Source organism: Callorhinchus milii, unplaced genomic scaffold, assembly GCF_018977255.1.
Source record: "Callorhinchus milii isolate IMCB2004 unplaced genomic scaffold, IMCB_Cmil_1.0 Scaffold8, whole genome shotgun sequence".
NCBI classification, from domain to species: Eukaryota; Metazoa; Chordata; class Chondrichthyes; order Chimaeriformes; family Callorhinchidae; genus Callorhinchus; species Callorhinchus milii.
The window spans coordinates 7,636,286-7,656,937 of NW_024704749.1; the positions used below are offsets into that span (position 1 = coordinate 7,636,286).

Below are 20,652 nucleotides of genomic sequence, written 5' to 3' on the forward strand. Positions count from 1 at the left end.
TTGTGTTCTTCTACACAAGACTAGAAAGTGGGTGTTGCTTGATTGAGAGTGTGGAGATAAACCTGGTTCTCTCCCCGTTCTCGATGAACGTTACCACTGCATTTGCGGAGAGGATCGCTCCTCTCCAAGAGCGAAAACACATTAGGAGTGTCCTGCTCTTCTCTCTTAGATACCATATAATAATAATAATAATCCTTGCATTTTGATATGGCACCTTATCATGTTATTAAGTCGTCTCAAGGTGCTTCACAGAATACACTGTAAAGTGAATTGACTATTATTCCGTGGGCGAAACATGTAAACTTTGAGCTGTGAAAATAATGAAGGCGTGTCGTTTTGTATATTGCCTAGTTGACCTTTCTGGCATTGGGAAAGAAGCATTTGTTATTTCAGACTGTTACTGTTTCCTGCCTGTTGATGTGAGCTGTTTGTCTGATACCGTAACCATGGCCGTCAACTTCCAGATAAATGCATAGCTCACCTCCTGGCTCAGGATGGGCTTTTTTGTTTGGGTATAAACTGGTTGCCACATTTGCTTACAAAATGTGCTTCCCTGGAAAGTAACAATAATCCTTCATTTGAGCTAGCGCTTTGTCAAGTCTTCAAGACGTCTCAAAGCGCTTCACAGAACACACTGTAAAGTGAATTGACTGCGTATTTTGTGGGCGAAATGCAGCAGCCAATTGCGCACAGCAGCGTCCCACAAACAGTCGTGGATTAAGTGACCAAATTATTGTTATTTTTTTGAAGGAATTATTATCCCCAGAAAAGCAATCCGCCGTTCGACTAACAACCGGGTTCCTACTTACTGCGAGGTAAACAGAGGGGTTTGGAGTAAAGAAATTTGCCCAATGGTTCGCCCTGCCGGGAATCGAATTTAGGTCATCGAGCTTGCGAGGCGAGTGCTCTAACCACTAATCTACAGGACTCCACCTAGTTTGCCTGCAAAATATACTTTTGAGGTTTTTAAGGTGCCTTAGGAAACTGTCATCTTTAAGAAAACCTCAAAGGGTTTTTTATAGGCAAATCAGGTGGAGTCCTGAAATGTATTGGTTAGAGCACTCACCTTGCAAGCGAGAGTACCCAGGTTCGATTCCCAGCAGGCCAAAACGTTAGGGAAGTTTTTTTACTCCATACGCCTCTGTTTACTAAGCAGTAAATAGGAACCCGGTTATAGTCAATTGTCGGATTGCTTTCTATTGTAAAATAATCCCTTTACAACAAAAATAAGTTTAAAAAAATAATAATTTGGTCACTCAATTCACGACTGTTTGTGGAACACTGCTGCGTTTCGCCCACAAAAAATAGTCAGTTCACTTTACAATATATTCCATGAAGCGCATTGAGATGTCTCGAAGCAATCATTATTATTATTACACAATGCCCAAAAGAAAGTTACTTGGATGTAGAAAATCCAACTTGGTGCTGTGAAGTAAGACTAAAATTTATCAATTTTTTTTCATAGAGACTTAACTTTTAAATATTCCTGTGTTATGTGGTTAGTGGGTGGCGTGGGGGTAAAAGAGAGACATCAAACTCACTTTTTCCCCCCGGGTGATTAATTGAACGATTCAGTGATTTGTTCGCTATCCGCAAATTTCTATCCATGCTTAAATTGTTGCTTACAATACAATGAGTCCTCCTTCCAGCCACGAGTAGTTCTCACTAGCAGTAAGTAGGAACCCGGCTGTTAGTCGATTAGGGGATTGCTTTGTGGGGGTAATAAACCCTCCCACCCCCCAAAACAAACAAAATATTGGTTACTCGCTCCATGGCTGTTTGTGGGTCACTGCCGTGCGCAATTGACTGCTGTGTTTCATCCAAAAAATACAGCCAATTCACTTTACAGTATATTCAGTGAAGCTATGAGACGTCTCAACAACATGATAAGGCACTACATCAAATGCAAGGATTGTTATTATTGTTAAGGTGAGCTCAGGCCTGGGTGGGGGGTGGAAACTGATGGACAGTTGTTCCTTGGCTGCATCTCGAGTGAAATCAGAACTGTGTCAGCATCATTGTGGTGTTGCTGCACACACTCAGGTCACTGAAGCCTCACTCCAGTAAATTAATAACTTGCTATAAATCTATGGCTCCAAGTCATGAAGGGGCAATAGTGTTACCTATCACTATGTGCCAATTATAATGGCGAGGCAGCTACAGCCAGTGCCATCTAGTGGTGAGGGAGTTAAAATAACAACAGCAACAACGATTAGATTTACATAGAGCCTTTCAGGTCGGGAGGACATCCCAAGGCGCTGGACAGTGTACAGCATTTCAGACTCGAGCTGGGGTCGGGGGGGGGAGAAGGGAGGGGAGGGGAAGGGGGGTAGCCGATGGCATGGTCAAAGAGGAGGGTTTTGAGGCGGGACTTGAAGGAGGCTAAGGAGGGGCCGAGGCGGAGTGATTGGGGGATGGAATTCCAGAGGTTGGGGGCAGAGTGGTTGAAGGGTCTCCTGCCAATGGTGGGGCGGGGGACATGGAGCAGGCCGGAGCTGGCTGAGCGGAGAGAGCGGGCGGGTTGGTTGGGTGTTAGGAGGTCACAGAGGTAGGGTGGGGCGAGACCATGGAGGGCTTTGTAGGTGAGAACCAGGATCTTGAACTGGATCCTCTGCAGGATAGGGAGCCAATGGAGTCTGGCGAGAGTGGGGGAGATGGGGTCACGGAGTTTGGTGCGGGAGAGGACACAGGCTGCAGAGTTTTCGATTATCTGCAGCCTGTGGAGGGAGGAGTTGGGAAGGCCGATAAGCAGGGCATTTGCATAGTCGAGCCTGGAGGTGATGAAGGCATGAACAAGAGTTTCAGCGCCTGAGGGGTGAGGTAGTGGCAGAGTCGGGCAATGTTACGGAGGTGAGGGAAGGCAGAGCAGGTCATGGCTTGGATGTGGGGAAGAAAAGGGCCTCAGTCTTGTTCATATTCAACTGTAGGAAATTTGTCCTCATCCAGGACTTGATGTCCGACAGACAGTTGGTCAGGACAGCAGTGGTCCTGGAGTTGAGGGTGGAGGCAGAAAAATAGAGTTGGGTGTCATCCACATACATGTGGAAGTTGACCCCATGTCTGCAGATGATGTCACCAAGATATATGTATCTATATATGCATGTAGATATTAAAATAAATCGCTCATTTATAATAATATAATCCTTGCATTTGATAGAGTGCCTTATATCGTTGAGACACCTCAAAGCGCTTCACAGAATATACCAAAAAGTGAATTGACTGTATATTTTGTGGGCGAAACACGGCACCCAATTCCGCCCAGCAGCGTCCCACAAACAGTCGTGGATTGAGTGATCAAATTATTATTTTTTTTTTGAAGTTTAATTCAAAAAGGGATGTTGTTGCAGGGAATTGCAGCGAAACAGATCTATGAGTAACAGAGATTGTAGGGTGCCTGTTGGGGGGGAGGGTGGGGAGAGAGAGAGAGCACCATAAGCCATGTAAATCAATGTAGGATTAAAACCAACGGAACAGGAAATGAAGTTGCGTTTTTTTTATAGCGCCTTATCACGAGGAAACATCTCAAAGCGTTTTACATTCGTCATCAACTCTGAGTAGCGGTTTTGTAGATGTTTGCAACAGCCATTTTGTTTTATTGTACACAATAAGGTCAGTAAGCTGTAAGGCGATTGACCAACTTAGCCAGAGGATAAACCATCCAGGACACTGGGAGAAACTACCTTCTCTTTTCAAATAGTTCCGCAGAGTATTTTGACGCCCACATTGGTGAAATAGACACAGATGATACTACGGTTTAAGATCTGTGCTGAAGGAACAAGGTTGGGCACATCGCCTGTCTGAGGAGTCATCTCACAACAGCACACGCAGCTTATAATGTCAAGTGATCACAAGCTGGGCAAGAATTGGGAAACAATGTGGGGGGTGGGGAGAGAGAATGAAGAATTTCACTTGTGGGGGAGACCAAAACCAGGGGCCATCAATATAAAATGGTCACAAATAGATCAAATAGGGAAGTTAGAAGAAATTTCTTCACACAGAGAGTAGTGGGAATGTGGAACATGCTACCACAAGGAGTTGTTGAGGCAAATATCATAGATGCATTTAAGGGAAAGCTCGATAGGTGCATGAGGGAGAAAGGAATAGAAGCTTATGCTTGAAGGCTTAGTTGAGGAAGGGCAGGAGAAGGCTCACGTGGAGCATAAACACTGGAGTAGACCATTTCGGCCGAACCGCCTGTTTCTGTGCTGTATATTCTAATGTATTCTAGAAGGCACAAAAAAAACACTCTAATGCTCTAGCTACAATAATAATAATAATCCCTGCATTTGATATAGTGCCTTATCTCACTGTTGCGACGTTTCAAAGCGATTCACAGGATATACTGTGTATTTTGTGGGCGAAACGTGGCAGCCAATGGTGCACAGCAGCGTCCCACAAACAGTCGTGGATTGAGCGGCAATTTTTTTCCCCCCCCTCTGGAAGGATTATTACCCTCCGCCAACCCACTAACAGCCGGGTTCCTACTTACTGTTTAGTGTACGGAGGCGTGTGCGTGTGTGTGTGTGTATGGAGCAAGGAAATTTACCTAAGTTGTCGCTCGGTCGGGAATTGAACCCGGGTCCTCTCGCTCGCTCGCGTGCGAGCTAACCATCTCGCGACGGGGACTCCATGTGAGATGAGTGACTGACACGTGCGTGTGTTCCTCTTGACTGCAGGTGGCCATGGTGGAGGTGCAGTTGGATGGAAACCACCCTTACCCACAGGGCCTCCTGATAGCTTTCAGTGCCTGCACCACGGTGTTGGTCGCTGTCCACCTCTTTGCCCTGATGATCAGCACGTGTATCCTGCCCAACATTGAGGCGGTCAGCAACGTACACAACCTGAACTCAGTGCATGAGAGCCCGCACGAGCGCATGCACCGGCACATCGAGCTCGCCTGGGCCTTCTCCACCGTCATCGGGACCCTCCTCTTCCTGGCCGAGGTGGTCCTGCTCTGCTGGGTCAAGTTCCTGCCGCTGAAGAACACGCGCGCCAGCAACTCGTCCATCTCCCCGGGGGAGGCGGCCGCTATCACCTCCACCTCCATCATGGTGCCTTTCGGCCTCATCTTCATCATCTTCGCCGTTCACTTCTACCGCTCCCTGGTTAGTCACAAGACGGAGCGGGTGGAGCGGGAGTTGGACGTGCTCGCACAACTGCAAGACCAACTGGACCGAGGAGACACCATGCAGCCTCCTGTGTCTCATTACGCATGAGGCTGTTTTGTTTTTTTAACCGGCTACGGAATTGAGGGGGAAATTGGCTCCTTTTATTATTGGTGCAGTTTACAGCACTCGGTCTGTGCATGAAATGAACACCAGGACTGTTTTTGTTTTTCTTCGATACAAGAGAAGAAGCTTAAAAACTGATTGCTACGATTTTTCTCTTTTTTGCTTGGTTTTGAAAAGGGTTGTGGGGGGCGGGAGGATGGTCGGTGTTGATGGGACTGTGGCCAGTGAAAGGGGGGGATTTTTTTTTACTGTTCGTGTCTTCAGATTTCAAACCGTGACCCCCCCACCCCCACCCCAACCCCCACCTAAAGTTGGCGAAGTGTGCATGCATTTTACTCTCAGCTCTGTACAGGATTACACTGGATTGTTTCATTTTTTTTTGAACATTAAAGAGACTATTGTTTGAGCGTGACTGCGGGCGAGCAAGTTCAGTGTTCACATCAATCGAAACGACGGGGCAAAACCAATGGAAGAATTTGCTAAGCGAAGGAAGACCAAGGTCCACCGTCCTGGCAGTCGCATGACATGTTGCGTCCCAAACTTTATATTACATCCCGAGATATTATTTCCTAACAGAAAACTATCTCATTTGTTCTCAGATGAATCGATACTTTCTGCTTCCACCGTCTCCCAAGAGAACCTGTTCCATGTATTTATTGCTCGCTCGCCGATGTAGTGTTTTCAGCAGATTTGTTCAGAATTTACCCCAAGTATCACAAGAATCCACAAGGTTCCACAGTCCAGGTGTCTGTTGCATGTATTTCGAAGTCCCTTGACGTTCCTAATTGTAGCAGCCTCTCTCTCTCTCTCAATTTCCCCATCTTTGGGTGCTTTTTAAATCTTTATATATATATATAGTATATATATTGTGTTTGGCAAATGTTACTGTAAAAAAAAGTGCAACGGGTGCTTTTAGACTCTTCTTTAAAGGGAAGTGCTGGGAGTTGACTGGAAAATCCCAGTTCATAGCAACTGGAATGTTAACACAATTTCATTGCAGTTTCAGATTCTTTAATACACATAAAAAACACACCACACACAGGCTGTGACTGTTAATTATTGAACCGAACCTGAAATACCTCAGTTATTCCCAACAGTTCTGATCTCTGCAGTAAACTGAATTCTGCTAGTAGGTAGCACAGAATTCATTAATCTTCCTCAACCGATCACATAAAAATTTGCTAAGCGAAAGAAGGTCCATCCAGTTCGCCTTCCACCATAACAGTTGCATGTTACGTCCCAAACTATATACAGTATCCCGTGGAGTCCTGTAGCTCAGTGGTTAGAGCACTCGCTTTGCAGGTGAGAGACCTGAGTTCAATTCCTGGCGGGCGAAACCTTGGGCAAGTTTCCTTACTCCACACAGAGCCTAATAATAATCCCTCCAAAAAACAAAACAATAATAAATTGGTCATTTTCAATCCACGACTGTTTGTGGGACGCTCCTGTGCGCAATTCGCTGCCGCGTTCGCCCACAAATATACAGTCAATTCACTTTACAGAATATTCTGTGAAGCGCTTTGGGACGTCTAGAAGACGTGAAAAGCGCCATATCAAATGCAAGGATTATTATTATTATACATGATTTCCTACCAGAAATCTATATAATTGATTCTAAAAAGAATCAACACTCTCTGCTTCCTCTCTCGCTCTCTCTGTGGGGAGCCTTTTCCATATGTTTACGTTTACTTGCTCACTTTAAGCTTGAGCCCTGATACAAATTCTAGTTAGTTCTTTCTGCAGCAGCCAGTGTAAACTGATACTGTATTCAGACCTACATGGATACAGGCTTTTACTAAAGATTAAATTTCCCTGTAAGTAAAGTGCTAATCATTTGTAAGAGGAAACAAGGAAGGGGTTTGTGAAACCCATTTTTTTTTACATATCCAGTGTCAAATTCCCAGCCATCGCTTTAAAGGTACAACAACAAATCTCGAACAATTGAATGAATTGGTGTACATCACACAAGGTTGCATTTAGACTGGCAACCTGAAGGACTTCACAAGTGGTTTTAATCGATTGTGATCATCATCAACAACTGGGAATAAAGTGAATGTAAACTGGGTTTCCCACTGTATGTCCCCTGCCATTGTCCTGCATTCCTTGAAAGAAAAGGTTTGTTGAAAACCAGTTTGGAATGGGTTTACAGCATAGTGAGAATTAATCTCAGTGAACGAGAAGCAAAAATATGTGACTTAATCCATGTTTTTGGACATTGGACTATAAATCAATCAGAACCTTCAACGACATGGATCCACTACTGGCAGCATCCATGGAGAGAAGAAAATGAGTTAACATTTCAGGTCTATGACCTGTTGCCCATTCTGACGAAAGGTCATAAACCTGAAACGTTAATGTATTTTCCACTCTCCATGGATGCTGCCTGACCTGCTGCGTATTCCCAGCGACTTTTGTGTTTATACCAGATTTCCAGGATCTGCAGTACTTTGTCTTTTGGAGAAGGCATTGCTCACACATTGCTGAGAATGTTGATTATCGCAATCCAATTGAGGCACTGATAGGCAAAGTATCGTACAGTCACTTTGTAAAGAATTTTGGTGTCAGTAGCTAATTTGAGTACGATGTAAACAGAATGGTAGAAACTACCATGAGACCCATTGAGTCTCCTTCGCCTAATCCCAATACCCTTCTCTTTCCCCGCAATTACTTGCATTTGTGGATATCTCACACACATAAAAAACGAAAGACATATTGATAGCATGTCTCTATCCATTTCCACAAAGCTTGCACATCAACCCACATTCCACTACATTGGGGCCGACAAGCTCAAAAAACAGCTGTCCTGACTCGAGCCAACGCATGTTTAAGATCGCGTGATCTGCTTCTACCCAGTCTGTGGAAAGGAAATCTTCACTTTGGAGTCAACGTAATCGTGTTTAAAGATCACATGGCGCTTAAAATTCAGAACTTTTACCTGTCAGCCCTAAATGGAGTTGTTTTTTTTAATATCAGCACCCACCCCCCCCCCCACCTCAGCAAGATCACCTTTTGTGAAAATCTCAAAAACACCCAGCGAAACATGTGGTGGTTTGGCAGGTAGGTTTCTTTGACAACATGATTAATAAGTGAAATTAAACGTGGACAAGTCAGGACAAGGCATGGTTAGCTCACTTGCCAACTGCAAATCACCTCACGTAACAAACTGTCCCAGGTTCCCTACAGTCGGGCTCTCAAGTGCTCACTTAGTCCATTAGAACCATAGAATTGTACGGCACAGTGATTTATAGCCCACTTGGCCCATCGTGTCTAACAGACCGAATGCTTCCAGTCCCGTGTACCTGCCCTTACGCCATACCCCTGTAAATTGGCTCCTCTTTAGGTATTTATCCTGTTCTCTTTTGCAAGCTAATATGGAATGCGTCTCACCCAGTTCTCCAGCTGAGTGCACATTCCATAACCATAACTCCCCCCTGTATCCAAATACTTTGCTTCCATTTTATAAATGTTTTTAAATCTACAGCAACCATTCGCAAATATTTGCTCAAGTCAGGCTAACCTGGTAGATACAAAAGGTTGGCCAGTCAACCACTTTATTTTGACTGATCTGCAGCCTCTTGTCCGTTATATTCACAGCTCGGATGCAGTCTTGCAGGCGCAAACAGGAGAAGCAGCCTTCAATTTGGCCTAGAAGGAATCTTTAATAAGAATGATAATCCTTGCATTTCATATCGTGCCTTATCACATCGTTGAGACATCTCAAACCGCTTTACAGAATATACTGTAAAGTGGAGTGACTGTATGTTTCATGGGCAAAACGCAGCAGCCAATTGTGCACAGCAATCGTGGATTCAGTGACCAAATTTCTTTTTTGGAAGGGATTATTACCCCAAAAAATGTGATCTACCAATCTAATTGGTGTGTGGAGTAAGGAAACTTGCTTAAGGTTTCGCCCCGCCCAGGAACTGAATCCAGGTCCTTAGCAAGGCAAACGCGCTAAGCATTAGGCCATGGGACTCCTTTTCAGGGCAATCGGGGAATGGGCGATAAATGCTGGCACTTTCCGTGTCGCTCACATCCTAAGATGAACTTAAAAAGAAAGTGTAGAACGTGTGGGGCATTTTGCTTTCCAGTCTCTCAAGATAAACCACTTCATTCACACTCACTCCCTCCTCACCCTCCCCATTTCTGCACCTCCGCAAGCAAGCGTCAGCTGATGATCTCGAAGACTGATCTTGACATGAGAAACTATCACATGCACAAAATAAATTTACATTAAAATCCAGTAGTAACCCGCAATGCACATTCTGGGATCCCCAAGCTTTGGCTCTTGCCAACCTGCGCCTAATACTTTCCGGATTGGGTAGCCAGAGAGAGAGAGAGTGCGCATTCCATTCCAACAATCTATCTCTGGGATTTCCATGTGTAGGTGGGATGCATGGAATTCTCAGCTTGGTTTGGATACTCTTAAGCACGGTGATGGGTTTCCGTATGTGTCACACCCAGCTGACCAAATAAAAATTACAATTTAGGAGTGATCAGTCATTCACTCATCAGCCTTCACGACCCACCAGCCACTTAGAAAGGTCGGCCCAGCACTCTTTGTAAATTAATTAGAACTACATTTGTGTCATCCAGGAATGCAATTTATATGCTGCACATCATACTATAAACCCTTATTAAATAAATGATTTATACAAATGTTCCATTGCCCAAATCAGAGAAGTCTTTGGCACAATCATTTGAGAGATCAGTTTTTGGATTGATTCACACGTGGTAAGAGCACACCAAAAAAAATCAGGTGCTTAATGCAGGAAAGTCTGATGATGGGCCTCACTTGTGGACACACTTATTTTTCCATGGTTACCATGTAGGATTGATCGAACTTGGAAAGGCGAAATCTCTTAGACGTTCTCGTCTTCCACCTCCAGAAACATTGACTTAGCTTCCTCTAAAACTGCAGAGGCATCCACCATTTGGAGCTGAAGAAGAAAAGGAAACTATTATAATATTTGAAGGTCTCTCCTTACTTTCCCAGTGTTCCTGGCACCACAATTAGCCCCTTCTTTCCCTCACCCTCAAGTAAAAATTGGTCATTCACTTTGTGGCCATTTGTGGATGTGTAAATTGGCAGCCAACAGAATACATAGTTACTACACTTTACGGCAAATCTTGTGAAACGCTTTGCGACGTCCTTCCAATTGAGCTAAATAATAATAATCCTTGCATTTAATAAAGTGACTTATCACGTCATTGAGACATCCCAAAGCACTTCACAGGATATATTATAATGAAGTGTATTTTGTGGGTGAAACGAGGCAGCCAATTGTGCGCAGCAGTGTCCTACAAACAGTCGTGGATTGAGTGACAATTTTTTTTAAGGGATTCTTACATCTGGAAAGCGATCCGTCAATCGAATAACAACCAGGTTCCTACTTATGACTCGGTAAACAGAGGGGTAAGGAAATTTACCAGAATCCTTAACATCCTTAAAAGGCATTTGTATGTGGGAATAGACAGTGTATCATTTTCCAATAGAGATGGGAAATTTCCTGCCTTTGTAGGCAAACATTCATTAGGAAAGCTGTAATTAGCTGTATTCCTTTGGTTTGTTCCTTTGGCAAGAATTAAATTTAGGTTTCCTTCCTCACTCCCGAGTGGAAAAAAACGATTCACAAAAAGCAACCTCCATGATTTCTCTAATGGAATTATTCACTTTAATAACAATTCAAAAAAATTATTTGGTCGCTCAATCCACAACTGTTTGTGGGACACTGCTGTGTGCAATTTACTGCTGCATTTCGCCCACAAAAATACAGTCAATTCGCTTTACAATATATTCTGTGAAGCACTTATAGACGTCTTGAAGACCTGATAAGGCGCTATATCAAATGCAAGGATTATTATTAAGCTGCATATAAACATTGGCAAGGTGTCACAATTGCTATGGATAATATACTGAGCTGGACTGAGTCAGGGTCACCCAAACTCTCCACCCATCACTTCTGACTGTAGAGGAAAGTTATTTATGAGTTGATAAATATCTCCAGTGGCAGGTTTCATTTAGGTTACCCCATCCTTCATTGAAAGTTACTGTGTGAAGAAGGTAATGAAATCTGTGTCCTTCACCCCAAAAAGAGATACTTAAAAAACAAACCAATTAAATATCGAATGTGAGAAACTTGGATTTTTATCACATCTGTACTTTAACATCTCTACTTAAGCTCTTTTGAACGAATGACTTTGAATTTTATAATGTGGAAACATACCATTTCAGAGGAATGATTGAAAATACACAAAATAACAGTCAATCCATTTTACAGTATATTCTGTGAAGCACTTTAAGACGTCTCAATGACATGATAAGGGGCTATATCAAATGCAAGGATTATATGTAGTTGGACAATTTTTGTGCGCAAACGCAGGGGCCAATTTGCAAGTCTCTTTTTCGAACAGCTTCAAACAATCTTTTAATGTCCTCCTTCAGTGAAGACCAGACAGACGGGACCTCAGTTTAATGTCTCACCTGAACACATGTTAGAGGTACAAGTTACTAGACCAGCTCCACATACAGCAGCAGGCAGGTTGTCAGAAATCGAGGCGAGCTAATTCTATTGGCAATGGAATGAGTAAGAGCACAAAGGGTTTTGATGTGTAAGCATTTGGGAATCATCAGCTCATTGCCCTGATGTTAAACAGCCACACATTTTTGATGCAAAGTCCAACAGGACTTTGATTCTGACTCAGCAATCTCACGTATCAGCTTTGGCGATTCATTTTGACCCATATAAAGGCATGAAACAATTTGTGATTACGTGTATGGCCTATTCGAATAAGTTATTATTCGGGATAGGTATTGGACATAACAATGGAAACTAAACATTTACATCTGGTGTCAGCATTGAGAACGTCTAAACTTCAAGTGTAATATGGAGTCAAGCTTCTCCGGCTCTGTGAAAGACCACATAGGAAGAATGTCCAACTGACAGAATACGCACCACACACACACCCACCCACACACGCTTCATTCCGATTCGTCACGTCACATAGATTATCAAAATCAAGGACATCTCTTTCCTTGTTGAGACTACAAACCTATAACTTTGTGTTACAGCATATTCCATCCTGTCTCGTATTTTAGAACCCTTGGTAGAAACTTTGAAAAGTGCCTTTGGTAGAAACTTTGGAAAATGGAGTGAAGTGAAAAACCTTAATTATAATAATAATAATTCTATAAATCATTCCAAATTTGGGGCAAAATGCCACCTGGAGGAATTCTTCAAATGGATAAATAAAATTATTATATTCTACGAATGGTCACATTGGGAGAATAGCCAATAAAGTCAATCATCTACAGAGAGCCAATAAACTCTCATTGGTAAGACACCAAGTGTCACTGGGACAATAAGTAAAAGGGGATAACGGAAAAGGAGTGAGCGAGGAATGGTCAGTGACATTTGGCGGGGGCAATTATGGAGTTGGATTGGGGTGTTGTGTGTGTTGTACCTATGGTAACAACACAATGAGGAGACTGTTTGAACATCCGATTATTTAAACACACACACAGAGATTCCCAGTTATCAGAACACAGGGACTGGAGCCGCACCAGGGACGAGGAAAAACTAGGTCATACATGGACAACCAAGTGCCAACTTTGGAGCGAAGCTTGAGATCAGACAGCAAGGATAATCTGAAGAATAACCAAAAAAGGAGAAAAAGAGAAACCTTCGCTAAAGACTAAATGCGGCTTGAAATCTGCTTATAGGTAATAATGTATAGAGAGAGAATAGGCTATGGTGTATTTAAATAGTAAGATATTAATATCACAAGTTATGGAATTAATATGATAACTATGATTTAACATAACTTAAGAAATGCTAGACAAAAAAAGACCGAGGTTCATCTAGTTTGCCTTCCACCTTCCTATGTCCTAAACTATCTATGTATTAAATCCCATGTTATTTCCTGAAAGGAAACTAACTAATCTGTGTTTGAAAGAATCAACATTTCCTGCTTCAACGGTCTCCCTAGGGAGCCTGTTCCAAAGCTTCACTATTTGTTCACTGTAATAGTGTTTGCGTAGATTCTTTCTGAATTTACCCCCGTTCAATTGCAGGGCATATCCTCTGGTTTTACTATTCTGAACAAGTTGAAACAACCTGTCATGATCTATATTATCTTGCCCCTTTAGAATCTTAAATACAGCAATCATGTCGCCTCTCAATCTTTTTTCCCCAGCGTGAACATGCCCAATTTATTTAGTTGCTCCTCATTATCCAGTCCTTCCATTCTCTCAATCATCTTGGTGGCTCTCTTCCATATCTTCTCAATTTCTTCAATATCGTTTTTGTATCTGGGCAGACCCGAAGTGTACACAGTACTCTATATATAGCCTCACCAATGATTTATACAGTGGCAGGTTTACCCCTCTATTTTGGCTGCTATTGATCTTTTGATACATCCCAACATCTGGTTTGCTTTACTCACTACCACAGAGCATTGTTAGAAGAGCTTCAATTTATTGTCAATCAGGATCCCCAGGTCCATTTCATTTTCCAAACATATTATTTTTTCTACCTAGGTGAATAACTTCACACTTCCCCACATTAAATTCCATCTGCCACCTACTCGCCCACTCCCCTAGCCTACCTATATCCCATTGCAATCTTTTTGCATCATCCTCAGAGCTTACTCTCCCACCTACTTTAGTGTCATCCGCGAATTTAGATACGTTACATTCAATATCCTAGTCTAGATCATTGATGTAAATTGTAAATAGCTGAGGCCCAAGCACTGATCCCTGTGGCACTCCACTAGTCACATCCTACCAATTCAAGAATGACCCGTTTATCCCTACTCTCTGTTTTCTACCCGTTAGCCACTCTTCAATCCATGCTAATATGTTCCCATTAATCCTGTGGGTCTTAACCTTGTGCCATAGCCTTTTGTGTGGCACTCTGTCAAATGCCTTTTTAAAATCTAAATATACTACATCTACTGGTTCCCCCCTATCTAACCTGCTAGATACATCTTCAAAAAACTCTAAAAAATTAGTTAAGCGTGACTTCCCTTTTGTAAAGCCATGTTGACTCTGCCTAATCTTGTTATGGACTTGATTATAGCGCGCATTCAGATATAGCACCTTTAATTCTGACTTCAGGCTATTAGTCCTATTCACCAGTACCCTATCCCTGGGCTTCCTTTCCCCGCTTGACACACTTTGCTCATCTCCCTGGTTAATCTGCTCTCCCACTTCCATCAGTCCTAATTTTAATTGTGACGGATTACATGTGATTGAATTTACCCCCCCTTAGTAGTTTAAAGCCAAAATTTAAATCTGCCACCAATCTGCCCAATTCCCAAGTATGTTCAAATACTCCTGCAACCTATCTTGTTCAGCTTCACAATCTACCACCTTCATTAGCTTGGTGTCATAGGCAAACTTAGGCATTTTGCTTGCAACTCCTTGTTCCAGATCATTTATAAAAATATTGAACAAAAGAAGTCCCAAAACACACCCTTGGGGAACTCCACTGGTAACATTTTCCCAGTCTAATGACATTCCCTGCACCACCACCCTCTGGGTTCTTCCAGTCAACCAATTGTGTATCCATTGTAATATAGATATAGCGTACATAATATAGTGGCTTCAGATAAACCTCTGTACACAGATGTCTATCCAAGTTACATGCCACAGTACAGTGGCTAGCACAGCTCCTAACAGACAAGGAATTTGCTGCAGGATAAATTAATTTGTCGTCATCGTCATTTATTTTGCCAAACAGATGGTGGAATGTCTCAAACGTCCTCGCTTCCCAATCCTGACGTAAAAAAGGGGAGCACCTGTGGGATCGATTAAGCGGTGAAACGTAAACAGCCAACAGATATGTGGTGTACATGTGCCTCTGCCCCACACCCACCCTCCTGCTCCAGCTACTGCACTATTGCACTATTATCCATACCACCCCCTGCCTCTTTTGTTGATACCTGTGGTATAGGAAAGGAGGTTGGTTGAAGAGCATTTTCTCGACCAAAGTCGATCATTGTTCCACACTTTGCAATGTCCTCGTTCCACACACCACTGTAGAATTGGCCTTTCTCGAAGTAAAAAAACTTCCCTTGTCCGTGCTTCTTCCCATCTTTCCAGGAACCTTCGTAGCGGTTTTCGTTGGCTGTGTACAAAAAAGAGTGTGGGGAGGGTTGGACTGTTAAATTGCAGCACTTTTCCAAGGTGATGGGTTTCAGCAGATACATACACAGCAAGTAACTCCCAATGCTAAAAATATTGTTCATCCTAAGAACAGCCAAACTAAAGTTTTGTATCATTCCCTCCCTTGCCTCCTTCAAGGCGTGTCTCAAGACCCTGCTCTTTGACCACGCTTTTGGTCACCCTCCTACCCCCATCCTCCCTGCCCTCCAACTTTCCTGATCCCAACCCACAGCTCAGGTTCAAATCTCTGATTGTCCAGCGCATTGAGACATGCTCCTGAAGCGAAAGACGGTGTGTAAATGTAATTTGTTGTTGTTGTTGATATTTGTCCTGTTGCAAAGTTAGAAAATACTGCTCAGTTTGTTTAGCTGTAGGAAACGCTGTACAAAACACAACTCACGTAGGCGAAGCATCCCATAACCGTTGGGCTTGTCATTGAGCCACTCTCCTTCGTACACACTGCAGTCTGTGAAATACATCCTCCCCCAACCACTTTTCTTCCCATTGAACCAGTAGCCCTCGAAAAGTTCTTCATCCGAACTGAAGTTTGTTCCAAAACCCTGGAGGAAAAATTGACAACAACTCTATCCTCACAGGATCACAACCCTCTATATCAAGAAATGTTTCTGATCTCATTTCTAAACATTCCCCCTTCCGCCTCTCCCTGGACACGAAGTGTTACCTGTGATGTAAAAATAGCTTGGTTAATCTGACAGCTACCCGGGGAGCAAAGCATTATTTCCCCGGCTCTTCCACACTGCCAACTCTCATTTTCCTGGCAATTTATTACCCCGGCAAATAATTGTCTGCTGACGCTTAATAATAATAATAATAATAATCCTTGCATTTGATATAGCGCTTTTCACGTCGGGAGGACGTCCCAAAGCGCTTCACAGAACACACTGTAAAGTGAATTGACTGTATATTTGTGGGCGAACGCGGCAGCCAATTGCGCACAGCAATGTCCCACAAACAGTCGTAGATTGAAAATGACCAATTTATTATTGTTTTTGGTTTTGGAGGGATTATTATTAGGCGTCTGTGTCTATCCCCTTCTCCCCGTTGCTCGTTTGTGAAAGTGCATATGTAGAGTAAATCCTCTACTCTCCAAGTATTAATCCTCCCATCTATCTATCTATCTCCCTTTTCAGCCTCCCAATCAATTCTCCTTCATCATTGCTACAAGTCATTACCCAATCTGCTAGGATCCATGCCAGCCATCAGTCTCCACTCACCTGTCTCTTCCCATGTTTCCATTCTCCTGAATATACTTTTTTGTATTCCCCGGTTGCTGGATCTGGAATACTGTATGTTCCAAAGCCATTTCTCTTCCCATTCTCCCAATCGCCATCGTATCTGGCTCCATTAACTTTCCAGATTTGGGTTCCCTTTCCTGTCGAGATCAAGTGACAAATGAACAGAGCAAGGGCAAGATATTTTAATACTTGACCGTTCACAATCTCTTGCTGCAGCTGAGCTGTAACATAAACTGTGGTCAGAATGGAACCTAAATATAGTAAATACTTGCACTTGATATGGTGCTTTATCATTTCAAAACATCTCAAAGCGCCGCACTTGACATTGAAGGGGTTTTGAGACGTTTTGATTTGACAAGGTTCTAGGAAAATGCTCTCTCTTTTACTGTGATGAATTGCTTTTTACCAATTTGTGCGCAGTGAGGTCCCACAAACCTTGAAGTGAATAACCAAATTATCGGAACCTGGGTTTAAGGTCTCGTCCGAAGAATGGCAGCACCGATAACACAACACTCCCTTTAGTATTGTGCTGGAGCTTCTGCCTATACTGAGACTCACGTCCCTGATGCGGGGGCTTCAAACTCAAACCTCTGAACCGCAGGCGAGACTGCTACCAAACACACCAACCTGACGATTAAAAAATAAATATATGTTTTCATTGTAACCAATTTAAAACTTTTGAGAGTTTTTTTGATCATTTGTATTTTTGTTCAAGAAGAAAAAGCAGAATGAGAAGCCTTGAGAAGAAAATTGAACGGGTATGGGGGGGGGGGGGGAGATAAAGCACTCAGGAGCCCCCTCCATAGGATTTATAGCTCCAATGCACCATGTTCCTCAAATCACTGTGTTGCTCGTGTGCTGAGAATTGGCACAGAATTAAAGTGGGTGTTCAAAATAATGCAAGAGACTTTCTGCCCGGGTCAACTAACTGGTTTCGCCCAAAGCGTTCACTTCTTATTGTTGCCATTTTAACCCTTTGTTATCTCACTTTCGATGAGCTTATAATATATAATATAATAATATCATCCTTGCATTTGAATACAGGGCCTTCATCACGTCGTTAAGACATCTCAAAGCACTTCACAGAATATACTGTAAAGTGGAGTGACGGTGTAATTTATGAGCGCTTAATCTGTAGATACTTTTTGCCGGGTTGATGACAAACAGATTTCACTTTCGCTCCTCCTCTCTCATCAAGAAGGCGCAGACTTGGTGCAGGGCCGCCGATTCACAGGTACCAGTCGTTAAGTCTGCTGCCCCCCCCCCCCACCCCCATAAACCTGCCATTCTCTGTGCATTAGCCTGGGACACCGAGTGTTGGTAAGATATTCAATATTATTCAGCATGATCCAGAATGAGACAGGCCAATTCTCCAATTTCTACAACAGCCAAGTGACAACATACCATGGAACAAACCTGGGAACACCAGGCCTGGCTATCTATATCTCTCTCTCTCCCTCTCTCTCTCTCTCTCTCAGGCGATGTCTTTGGCATGCAGACACGCTGCCAAGTTTCCCTAACTTTTTCTGCAGATAAGGCAGACTTGGCGTGAAGACGAGCGCAAAGGTCGCCCATCGTTGGTCTGATATTCCGCTTGGGAGCCACTCTTTTTTTAACTGCAGTTGATTATAATCGGGTGCATTTCAATTGTGATACTTAGCCCAAGTAACACCGTAACGGGATTTTTAGTCTGGGCTTTAAGAGCTTAAGAGCTAACGTCCCTAAAGTTAGGGAAACTTAGAAGCAGGTCTTGTAAATACAGTACTCGTTTATCATTAGTAAGTGAGAGTAGTCACCCTCCACATCTGGGTAACTCCCCTTTTTTGGGAGGTGTGGGGGAGAAATCAAAGGAGTGGGGGGGGAGAAGTCAAGTGGGGGGGGGGAGGGAATAAGGGGGAAGGATGAACAAAGGCGGTAAAAAGGAGGAAAAAAAGAAAAAAATTGTTTTAGAAACATTAGGGGAAATGGGGAGAGAGAAATGTGGCAGATGGAGGGGAGAGAAGGAGGGGAGAGAAGGAGGGGAAAGGGTAAGGTTGGAAAAGGGTAGAAAGGGAACAGGGGAACAGGAGGAAAATGGGGGAGAAGAGAGGGGGAAATGGGGGGTAGAAGAGAGGGGGAAATGGGGGGAGAAGAGAGGGGGAAATGGGGGGGAGAAGAGAGGGGGAAATGGGGGGAGAAGAGAGGGGGAAATGGGGGGGAGAAGAGAGGGGGAAATGGGGGGTAGAAGAGAGGGGAAATGGGGGGGAGAAGAGAGGGGGAAATGGGGGGGAGAAGAGAGGGGGAAATGGGGGGGAGAAGAGAGGGGGAAATGGGGGGGAGAAGAGAGGGGGAAATGGGGGGGAGAAGAGAGGGAGAAATGGGGGGTAGAAGGGGAAATGGGGGGAGAAGAGAGGGGGGAAATGGGGGAGAAGAGAGGGGGAAATGGGGGAGGGGGGGGGGAGAAGAGGAGAAAAAGGGAAAGGGGAAAAGAAGGGATGGAGGCCCCGACCCACCGTGTTTCTTGTTGTCCCGCCATTCCCCCGTGTACTCGTCGCCGTTGACCGAGTAGACGGTGCGTTTGAGGCCGTTCTTCTGCGCCTTTCGGTCCCACTCCCTCCACAGGGTCTGCGGGTTGGTGCGAGGCCTGAGGAAAGGCATGGTCTGCGGCTCCGACCGGTTGGCCCACCCCCCCACCCCCCAAAAAAAAAAGCGAGTGTACACGACGAAAGATTACTGCATGTCCTGCCCGCCCTGCCACTAATAGTCTTGAAGTAACAAAGCCCCTTTTTGCACCAGTAATTTTGTACCAACAATCCCAGGCCTGACTGACGCCACCGAGGCGCTAGGCCGCGTCGCCATGGCAACGGGATGCGACCTGGTGGGAGGCGCCTGAGTTGGCGGCGTTTAACCCTTAACTCCAGATTCGGTCCCTTTATCATCACACACACTACACACACACGGTTGAAGAGCGAGGTCTTCAAGGCCGGCCTGAAGACGGAGAAGGAGTGGGGCGGGGAGTGGGGGTGGGGGGGTGCAAGGTGGAGGGATTGAGCGAGAGCGTTCCTGAGTTTCGGGGCCGTAGTGGCGGACAGCGCGGCCACCGACGGCGCCTCTGTCGTGTCCATCGCACTTTAATAATAATAATAATAATAATCCTTGCATTTGATATAGCGCTTTTCACGTCGGGAGGACGTCCCAAAGCGCTTCACAGAACACACTGTAAAGTGAATTGACTGTATATTTGTGGGCGAACGCGGCAGCCAATTGCGCACAGCAATGTCCCACAACCAGTCGTAGATTGAAAATGACCAATTTATTATTGTTTTTGGTTTTGGAGGGATTATTATTAGGGCTGTGTGTGGAGTAAGGAAACTTGCCCAAGGTTTCGCCCTTTGCCTGGAATTGAACTCAGGTCTCTCGCTTGCAAAGCGAGTGCTCTAACCACTGAGCTACAGGACTCCACTTTGGACTCTTGTTCGGAATAATAATAGCAATAATAATAACCCTCGCATTTGATATAGCGCTTCTTCACGTCGGGAGGACGTCTCAAAGGGCTTCACGGAATACACTGTACAGCGAGTTGGCTGTATGTTTGCGGGCGAACGCGGCAGCCACTGGCGCACAGCAGTATCCCACAAAGAGTCGTAGATTGAAAATGACCAATTTATTATTGTTTTGGAGGGATTATTATTAGGGCTGTGTGGGGAGTAAGGAAACTTGCCCAAGGTTTCGCCCTGACCTGCCTGGATTTCAACTCAGGTCTCTCGCTTGCAAAGCGAGTGCTCTGACCGCTGAGCTACAGGACTCCACGTTTGCCTCGGGACGCCGCCGCAGCTCTTTGGGATGTCCGCCGACTTGAAAGGCGCTATATGAATGCAATTTGTGTTGTTTGAGCTCCCAGTCGGGGGGGGACTTTGGGCTCACAGTCCAGGCTGACGCTCCGTCACTGTACTGGGCCTGCGCGTGTGTGCGTGTGTGTGTGTGGGCGCACATTCTGGTGGAAGGAAAAGGAAACTCT

At 44.3% G+C, this 20,652-nt stretch overlaps 2 protein-coding genes across 7 annotated transcripts in view; one reads left to right on the forward strand and one right to left on the reverse strand.

The window, feature by feature from the left end:
• The window catches only part of orai1b (ORAI calcium release-activated calcium modulator 1b), a 10,593-nt gene extending 4,120 nt beyond the window's left edge, over positions 1-6,473 (forward strand). For all 6 annotated transcript variants that reach the window (XM_042337693.1, XM_042337695.1, XM_042337691.1 and 3 more), the window contains exon 3: positions 4,677-6,473. In XM_042337693.1, the coding sequence (XP_042193627.1) occupies positions 4,677-5,216 (540 nt within the window). In that variant the 3' untranslated portion in view covers positions 5,217-6,473. The remainder of the gene's footprint in view (positions 1-4,676) is intronic.
• Positions 6,474-9,673: 3,200 nt separating this feature from the next.
• morn3 (MORN repeat containing 3) lies at positions 9,674-19,490 on the reverse strand. Its single transcript, XM_007902231.2, has 5 exons — positions 19,148-19,490; positions 16,635-16,792; positions 15,800-15,959; positions 15,177-15,361; positions 9,674-10,171 (listed from the first exon to the last, which is right to left on the reverse strand). Exons 1-5 carry the CDS (start codon positions 19,290-19,292, stop codon positions 10,094-10,096), a joined length of 726 nt encoding a protein of 241 aa, XP_007900422.2. The 5' UTR covers positions 19,293-19,490; the 3' UTR covers positions 9,674-10,093.
• Positions 19,491-20,652: the final 1,162 nt, after the last annotated feature.